The sequence below is a fragment of the Blennius ocellaris genome, assembly GCF_963422515.1.
Source record: "Blennius ocellaris genome assembly, chromosome: 1".
Taxonomy (NCBI): Eukaryota; Metazoa; Chordata; class Actinopteri; order Blenniiformes; family Blenniidae; genus Blennius; species Blennius ocellaris.
The window spans coordinates 23,609,497-23,618,951 of NC_137650.1; the positions used below are offsets into that span (position 1 = coordinate 23,609,497).

At 41.2% G+C, this 9,455-nt stretch overlaps 1 protein-coding gene across 2 annotated transcripts; it reads right to left on the reverse strand.

Annotated features, from left to right (window-relative positions):
• Window positions 1-2,034: 2,034 nt before the first annotated feature.
• Window positions 2,035-8,888, reverse strand: kars1 (lysyl-tRNA synthetase 1). 2 transcript variants are annotated; one of them, XM_080499775.1, is made up of 15 exons: window positions 8,810-8,860; window positions 7,884-8,050; window positions 7,434-7,578; window positions 7,171-7,336; window positions 6,971-7,064; window positions 6,682-6,868; window positions 5,947-6,072; window positions 5,697-5,816; window positions 5,439-5,601; window positions 4,059-4,232; window positions 3,815-3,900; window positions 3,627-3,712; window positions 3,419-3,545; window positions 3,112-3,255; window positions 2,035-2,681 (listed from the first exon to the last, which is right to left on the reverse strand). In XM_080499775.1, exons 2-15 carry the CDS (start codon window positions 8,021-8,023, stop codon window positions 2,607-2,609), a joined length of 1,833 nt encoding a protein of 610 aa, XP_080355901.1. In that variant the 5' UTR covers window positions 8,024-8,050; window positions 8,810-8,860; the 3' UTR covers window positions 2,035-2,606. The 2 variants fall into 2 exon arrangements, with proteins under 2 accessions (XP_080355901.1, XP_080355902.1); XM_080499776.1 differs by lacking the exon at window positions 7,884-8,050 and having other exon boundaries at window positions 8,810-8,888.
• Between the last annotated feature and the right edge of the window lie 567 nt (window positions 8,889-9,455).

The following is a 9,455-nucleotide window of genomic DNA, read 5'->3' on the forward strand; positions in this document are numbered from 1 at the left end:
CGCGCACCATCCCACTGGTTGCGTGCTCCCGTCAGCATGTGCGCGTGTTTGTGGGAGGAGTGTGTGTGTGTGTGTGTGTGTGTGTGTGTGTGTGTGTGTGTGTGTGTGTGTTTGCTACAATATTATAGTAAAAAGCTGAAAATACAGACAATGTTACGATTCGAGAGTGTTTTTACACGTGACTATAAACTTCTGCAGTGAGAGGATTTAATATTCTATTTTATATGGACCTGAGTGTAATAAAGATTGATTAATGGATGGATGGATTGATTGATTGATTGATTGATTGATTCCTTCATATATTCTGTAACTTCAGGGTTTCTGTGCCCTGAGGACAGGCTCAAGAGAAGGGCGAGAAGAAGTTTTTATTTCCTATTTTTTAAGGGTTTTTTTGTTGTTTTTTTTGCAAATTTGCGTTCGTGTGGTATTTGGTGCACGTGAGTATTTTTCCCCCCACACATTTCAGTTTTTAGCACAGGCAACATTTACATGAACTAAAGCCAGGGGTGTCACCTCACGTACTATTTTCTTTTTTTTTTTTATAAAACCCTCACATTTTCTCCTACTAGAAAAAAACCAATTTCTACACATGCAATGGTATCTTATGGTGTTGAGTTGTCCTCATATGGTTACGTCTTTGTTTATATGTGTCATTGAATGACAGTTTTCAGTCATTAAATATTTCTAGTACTGCTGAAGTGCCCAAATGATTTGCACCACTTCGAACCAATGACAATTGGGGTTCACTAATAAAATTACAGGGCGGTCTATCCCTTATACCAACATCCCCATGCCAGCAATAGGCTGACAATATGATTACAGCATTGTCCCAACAAAGTGTATGTATGGTTATGAACTAATTCATGTTTCTTGCCATTCTTGATTTATTTATCAACTTTTATTTATACAAGTAGTCCTACTGAGGCATGCAGTTTCAGTTACTAGTCTTGAATTCATCCATAAATGTTGACATAAACAAGCTCCTGAGGGACTGAGTTAACTTGTGGTTCTACTTCTAGCTCTAGAACAGAAGCATCCCAAAATGGGAAGTGTAAAGTGGGATTCTTTATTAAGCAATAAATATTTTGGTGCTTCCCATTTAGCATTGATTATATTTTGTAGTTTGTGTCGTTGTCATTGTAATTTGAGCTGGTGTTTTTCTTTCACACCAAAGTGTGTGGGATTGATACTTCGCTTCGTACTCAAGTCTAAGTAAATAATTACAAAGAGGTCAGGACAGTGAATCTGTGAAAATAATCCAAATCGCTTCAGTTCCACCCCCCCCCCCCCCCCAACAGCGACGCCACAGACAGAGGTCTGTTTAAATGCTTGTTATAGTTTGACAGTGTGTCCATGTCATTTGGAATAACTTTTTTTTTTTTTTACAAGTGAGATTTTGCAAAATCAAATGCTGTATAGTTTAATGAACGGGGTGTAAACAGTCATTAATTGATGACATTGATTTCAAGATGGTGTATGATGATAGTTTGAGGCATCAAATATTATTGTGAATTTTAGGATCATCCTGAAATATGACCAGAATGGTGAATATCCTAAACTTTATGTGAGTATTGTATGTAAAGGAATAGAATTGTTGGTAAAGATAGTCATCTGACTACAAGATTGCTTTGCGATTATAGGCTTGTGCTCTTAGTTTAGATACAAATTTGATCATTTGGTTAAAGGTTCAAAATGAAAAACTCCAGCCACAATACAGTATACCAAGTTCTCATTCAGCTACAGGAAACAAAAATATCTGAAAGCTGAAAAAAAAAAGAAAAAATTGGAAATGCAGTATTTACATAATAGTCAAATAATAATGGACAAATTGTAAAATCCAGCTTGCATTTTAGTTGTACTGTCGTCGGGCAATTTGATACAGAATTCATAAACCTTAAATATCGCAGGTTTGTTGGGTATAAATTAATCTTCTGCAAGAGTCTGACATTAGTCACAGATGTCACGATACTAAAAAGCCCAAGACAATTCATTACATTGAAAAGGAGAGTGTCTAAAACCATCACGAGACACAGCAAATTCATATGCACTTTATTCTGACATACAATCTTTAAAGTTCTTGGCAGAGAAATCTTGAATTTGTGGAGCAATCATTGAAAACAGGACAGATGAGCAGACGTAGAGAAGAAACTAATGGACATACTGCAAATATTATAAGAGGGTTCAGCTTCATGTTGATGTATTTCCACGCAGCATATTTGGTAATCCAGCACCCTCTTTAGTAACTCAAAGTATATTCAGAAGTATTAAAACTGATTCTGCATCCAACAGCACACCAGATGGATTCCTAACCAAACACCATGTTCATCGACCGACTCACAAAGAAGGTTAAAATGTGTTTTTCAGGGAAAAGGGGATGCAGTCAATAGGTGAGAAATACACAAAGGAAAGCATTCATCAAAACAAGATGATTTTCCCTTGCAGTAACTTTCAAATTCTGAACACAAAGACTCTGAAAAAAATAAGCAAAAGTAATCAAAACAAAGAAAACCCACTGAATCCATGGACAGCTGTAGTGAGGAAAATGCTCCAACATGACGCTTACTCCCGTCATGACGGGACAGCAGGAGAGTTTGAGGGTCACGTCATTACACGGAGGTCCCCTCGCTGGGTGCTGATGTCTTGTTGTCATCAGGCTTCATGGCTGGGAACAGCAGCACCTCCTGTGAAAGCCCAAACGTGTTACATCATTCTTTTAATTTCTTTTTACTCCAATATGGACATAACCAACTGAAATAAGAGTGAAACATGCATTTGTGGGTGCAAATCTGTTCCACCATTGTTGTCAACCTTTAGGGGAGGATTTTGCAGGTGCTATATTATAAATCTATGTGTTGGTCTGTTCAATTGTTTTAACTTGGGGGGGGGGGGGGGGTGGCAGAACAAAGATTTTTCCTGGGCAGAGCAGACTGCTGCACCACAGGCATCATGGTTCATCTGACATCCTGCTGTCTAGATCAGGCTGATGTTAAGTCTGTTCTCTACTAAATTACATATCTGATGGCATAAAGTATCTGACTTGTATTTGCTTGGTTGTTATATGTGCAAATAAATTAAATAAAATAAAGTTGAAAACAAGGCCAATATCTTTACTTTGATGTTGTTGGAGTCGGTCAGAAACATGGTGACGCGATCGAGTCCCATTCCCCAGCCGGCGGTTGGCGGCAGACCGTATTCCAGAGCTGTGCAGAAGGTCTCGTCAATGAACATGGCTTCATCATCACCCTCAGCTTTGGCCTGTGGGAGGAAAAACAAAACAAAAAACAAATCCACCTCAATGATTAAAATGCATTTGTTATGTGATGTATATATACAGTGACAATAAGACAAGGCCTCAGCTTTTGGATAATTTTCCTCTGTAGAAAGAAAAAACCCCCAAAACTTAGGGGTTCATACACACCTTGGATTGCTGCTCAAAAAGCTCTCTCTGTCTGATGGGATCATTCAACTCCGTGTATGCATTGCAGATTTCCTTCTTCATCACAAAGAGCTCGAAGCGCTCCGTTAGGCCTTTCTGCGATCTGTGCCTGCAACGACAGGGGAGGCGTCAGGACCCAACCGAGCCTCGACTCACCATGAACACGAGGGCAGAACAAAGCGTTTCTCACCATTTCGCGAGAGGACTCATGATCTGAGGATGGTCACAGATGAATGTCGGGTTGATACACGTGACCTCGAGGAAATCTCCAACCAACTGTAAATAAAAACAAACCCAAACAATTCGTATGTAAAAGTGGCAAAAGGAAGAACGGCAATAAGAAGGTCAGACAAGTGGTGATCAGCAACAATGCAGCACCTTGTCCAGGAGACGAGCGGTGGTCCTGGGCGGGGGACATTCAACTCCCTTCTGAGCGCACAGGTCATCAAAGAATTTACGCGTCTCTGCAGAAAGAAAGTGGAAAATAAACCACAAAAGTTCAATACAGAGATCGCACGCAATCTGAAAGGCATTGTCAACTGTTGTTTCAAAAAAGCATCTGGAGAAAGGTATGTGCGGTTCTCTCAGTCGATGTGATTCTTTATATTTCCACATTTCTTACCATCGCTGTCATAGCTGTCAGTTGGAGGGAATTTGACTCCCATGATTTTCTCCAAATCATGAGTCATGCTCACTCTCCTGAAAGGTGGGGTGAAGTCAATCTCATAGGCCTGTCCCTCCGGACCGTCAGGGTGATAAGTCACCTTGTATCCTCCAGTGATGTGCTTCACCATCCCTAAAGCAAACAGGATCATGTGAGTCGCTTCTAAATAGATTTGATTCCAGCACATTTTCACCATTTCAAAAGCAACAAAACTGAGGATACTGGTTATTCCATACTTGGGAAAAAATATATAGTGTTTTGTAGTTAAATTGAGATCTTCATTAATATACAAATTCATTACATTCAACAACACTGAAGGCAGCCAAGTAGCTCATGACTGACACCTGTAGGTTTGTAGATGAAGTTCTTTACATAATCAAGGGTGTCTAACCTTAGCAATTCATTAAATCCCTTTCCACCTAATATTTATTTTACCCTCCAAAATTACGACCATAGCCCTGTATGCATGTAATTGAAGAACCACTGATTTCTGTTTTTAAGTGTTAAGCTCTTTCAATGTTGATTTTTTATTTAATGGCATTTGACCAACTCTCATTAAACATACAAATGGATAAGCACTGTTGAAATGAAAGAAAACAAGTCAGTATGCATAGTTAATTGGAACAAGGGATATAATGTGTTCTGTGTGACCATCTCTTGCTGCTTGCCCTGTGATGGACAGGTCGGCTTTAGAACATCGTTGATAAAGCGAAATAGAAAATGGGTGGATGGACAGATACCAGGTAACATGGCATGACGTCCTTCGAACTGCCGGTTAAGAAAAAGATTTGATGCCACGCTAAAAAAGCAGGTCTAACTATTTATTTACATGTCGTCCAATAAAACTACACCGAGTCACTAAAGAAAGAACCAAGAACAGCCGATTGTAGACTCCTGGGCTATTGGAGCTTCCATTAATTCATACTCTACAGCTTTATTTTATTCAGGGTAGTCGGGAGCTGGAGTTGATCCCAGCTAACAGCGAGTAATGGCATGGTAACCCCTGGACAGGTCAACAGTCCAAAAACCTGGCAAACACTGAGAGAATGACAATCAAACACAATTTAGAGTCACAAATGACCTCAAACGCTTTTGGAGTGTGGGAGGAAACTGGAGCGCTTGGGAGAAAACCCACACAAGCAAATGGCGAACATGGAAACGCCACACAGAAAGGCAAACTCAGATTCACTTCATTAATACGAGATGAGAGCGCATGACCACTTCACTGCGTGGGCTCCTCTGAAAACCTGAAAAGTGTTATTTAACCGATGGACGGTTGAGTCTCACAGAGATCAGTTAGAAAATGATTTCTACACCATGGCTCAGACTTCCATTTACCTGAGAGTAACTTTTCAGTGATTTCCATCAAGTCGTGGTAATCGGCATAGGCCATGTAGAATTCACAGGTGGTGAACTCTGGGTTGTGAGTGAGATCGATGCCTTCATTCCTGAACTGACGGCCAATCTCGTACACTCTGTCCATTCCACCAACCACCAGCATCTGAGGGAGTGACACACAGGCATAGTTAGCACAAGTAAAGTACAACCTTTTCATCTTCCTTTCTTTTTGTTTTTAACTCCCTCCAAAGACATTACCTTGTGGTAGAGCTCAGGGGCAATCCTCATGTACAGGTTCATATCCAGCTCATTGTGGTAAGTCACAAATGGACGTGCCACTGCTCCACCAGGAATAATGTTCATCATTGGTGTCTCAATCTAAAAGCAAGAACAAACATGACTCAGCCAAGCAAATTGACACTACATTTATCTCACTCACATGTACAAACAAATACACAATCTGCGTGATGTGGTTCGCGTCACTGTTGCGGTACACATCTCATCGAACCTCCAAAAAGCCAAGCTGGTCCAGGAAGCTCCGCAGGTATGTGATGATTTTGGAGCGAGTGATGAACTTCTGCCTCACGTAGTCATTGAGAATCAGGTCCAAGTAACGCTGGCGGAATCTGGTTTCCTTTGAGATAACAGAGTCACAGCAGTGATAAGCAACACCTCAGTAGCAGTTCCTGCTACTACAACAGTGTTGATTTATTTACCATCACACATGCAACCGTGCCTAATTTTAAAGTCAATATCCTCAATGTATTTCCAGTACTTTCAACACTTACAACTAATTCATTCACCGATTATTTAAGCATGTTTTTGGGCTTTGAGAGAAAAGTGTGCAACTGAGAAGAAACCAAAGCCACCATAAAGCAAAGGAGGCTGGATCTATAGCTCTTTCCAATGAGGCGAAAGCGCCAGCCAGCAGAAGGTCGTGTCACCCCAAAAAAAAGTTTCTTCGAATAATAATTTGGAAGTCTGCTCTGTTCTCTGTCGAGTGTGCGGAAGATGTTTTATGCCTTTTTATGACAGTACAATCAGAAAAAACTTGGAACACCATGCAACAGTTGAACTCAATGTTCCCTTCAGTTTCATTTTGACAAACGGCGTCAAGAAAAAACATTTTATTGCTTTCCATAGATGGGAGTAGCCATGTACTGCATTCATCAGTTCCCTTAAGCCTATATTCATTGAGAATAAAGAAAATCCACGAAGGCGCCTCTGAGGTTGTCCTTGTTACCTTGTCTTTGAGGCCGAAGTGGAGGTGGGGCAACATGTGCAAACATGGCGACAGGAGAGTCATCTCGATAGGAACAATGCTCAGCTCCCCCTTCTTTGTCTTCCCCGGGTTGCCGCGGACCCCGATGATGTCACCACGGCGCAGTTTGTCGTTTATGGCCATAAAGGCTTCCTCAGACTTGTAATTCCTGTCAACAAGATGCACCAAAAATGAAAACACGCACTACAATCTTAAGAAAGAAAATCCCCCAACAATGTAAAGAGCCAGTGAAGAGTTAATGAGCGAGTACCTTGAGTTTGCCATCACTTGCAGCTTGACTCCCTCCCCTCGCAGGTCATAGAAAATCAGCTTGGCTCCAGAAGCCCTCTTAGCGTGGACACGGCCTGCCAGACACATACCAAGTTTATCAGGCAACCTGCTGCAAGGTACCGGCACATGTTTTACGGAAAGTGCACACAAGACAGTGAGCTCATTCATTAATCCCAGTACCTGACACATTGAGCACCACATCTGTCAGCTGATCTCCTGGCTGTAAATTATTGTATTTCTCGATGAAGTCTGTAAGCGACAGGTCCACATTGTACTTGTGTGGGTACGGATCCTCGGCTGTGCCCTTCAGCTCCTGGATGGCCTGAGTGCGAATCTTGTAGTATTGCTGTGTTGTAAGCAACAGATTGAATATTGGATTAATTTGTAAATACAATTTTGGAAAAGACAAGCAGAACAGTGCAATAGCCAAACAAAATCCTCACATTTGGATCAAGTGTCTCTTCATCCACCTCACAGGCATTTTGTGCACCCTGGTCGTTGGACTCCTTCTTTTGTTCCACTTGGTCTTTGACCTTGGCTTCTTTCTCGGCTGCCTTTTTCTCTGCTTTCATCCGCCTCTTCAGCTCACTGATAAAACAGGAAGGAGGAAATAAAAATGACTCAGATTAGATACAAATATTTTATTGTTTCTGATGCAATGGCAATGCAACGGCTTTGTAGATGGATGTGAACAGATGTATGAACTTTACAAAAAACTCCATTGCACAGTTCAATGTATCGTGGTTTGTTAAAACAAAATAAAAGAAAAAAAACAAGACGAGAGGAAGCAACAAATGCGGAAGAGGGTGGGGTGGGGTGAGGGGAGGGGTCTGCATCTGCTCTGATGACAAAAGGTTGGTTGATTTTCTCACTTTAATGGAAAAGCCACCAACCTTTTGTCACCTTTCCACCGGTTTCCGTAAATTTGAGCTGGGCCTGCAGCTGTACATGGGGGTGCATATTTTAACCACTGTCCCCTGACCCGATTGGCTTGGCAAAGCTGCTGCCTGGCTGCCCTGACCAGACACAGCATTCTGACTATCTCGGTCAGCAGACAGTCCTGAGAAAATAAGACATATATGCAAAGACAGAGTACAGAATAAAGATGAAAAGCGGACTCTGTCTGCCAGGAAATTCTAAACACTGTCAACATAACGTAAGTCTTAATTCTCACAAAGCTCAAGGGAGCTGAAATTCAATTTTTTCATGCAAATCAACAGAGAGTTAAAGCCAGATGTGGAGTTCATTGATTTTCCCTAAAGGTGCGGCAGATACCATAGTGCCACTGCATGCATGTATGGTAAATTGAAAGCGAAATAATCATAATTGAGAAACCGTTACTGTATACACACACAGTATACACACTGTTATATATATATATATATATATATATATAGAAATTTTGCATGAAAAAGTGCCCTGCTTGAAATAATGCATATCTTCATGCAGCGAGTCTACAATTTGACATAAGAAAAGGATCCGCAAGATTGCACGATCAACGTGTGGAGGACGTTTGGATAAATGTCTTCTGGTACTTGTAGTTTAATGTGCGAGCAGAAATAAAGTACATCGACCGGTTTAAAACCGTGTTCGAGACTACAACTACCAGCATCCAAAAACGAAATGCATGCTCGGATGTGTAGGCTGTTCCGGCGCCTCCATATGGGACCTTCGTTTCGCTTCTATCCCCTGACAGGAGGACTGGAATTACGAGATGCAAACAGTCTTAACTGCATAGAGAAGCACTGCTTTGAAAAATGTAGCTGGACGACAGACCGAGAGCGCTTGAATTAGCGCCGAGAGTAAAGAAGGAGCTCACTTTTTGCTGAGTTTCTCGCCGTCCTCCGCTGTCACGTCGGCCATGTTCTTGATGCTGTGCTAGAAAAGACCAACGAGCGCGCACGCACGTCGGAACACGAACGCGCAGACACCTCGAAAGTGACGCGATGGTGCGTTTAGGTCCGTCGGAAACCGTAAACACTTTATACGAGTACTTCAGTGTCATTGGTTAATAGATATATTCTTCAACAAACAAAATATAAGCAACAAGAAAATACATGTGAAGATCTAATGAAGGTAGTAAACGTCGATGAATTTTAACAGGTAAAAATCTAAATTTTTAATTCAGAGAAGGACTTTTGACGTCCTCTGCAAAATACGTATTAATCCCAACTGACTGACTTAAAAGTTTAGTGTAAAAAAAAAAAAAATCTGAATTGATTGCAATTATTATTTTTGTTTTTATCGTTATAGGCTACATGGAGCAGTGTAGTGCTCTCACCTCAAAGTGAAAAGAGTGTAGGTTTAAATACCAGCAGGGCCTTTCTGTTTGGAATGTGCATGTTCTCTCAGTGTGTGCTTAGAGAAGTGTGGATTTCCTCCGGGTACTCCAGTTTTCCTCCCACAGTCCAAAAACCTGCAAGTGAGGTTAATGAATCTAATTTGCCCATTGGTGAAAATATAAG

Bases quoted from the DNA above. Each gene is read 5' to 3' on its own strand.
- kars1 (XM_080499775.1), bottom strand. From the start codon at position 8,023: ATGCTGTGTCTGGTCAGGGCAGCCAGGCAGCAGCTTTGCCAAGCCAAT. The intron at 7,337-7,433 runs GTGAGGATTTTG...CTTACAACACAG, and splicing joins AAGAGACACTTGATCCAAAT to CAATACTACAAGATTCGCAC. The intron at 5,817-5,946 runs GTTCGATGAGAT...TCTTGCTTTTAG, and splicing joins ACCAGCTTGGCTTTTTGGAG to ATTGAGACACCAATGATGAA.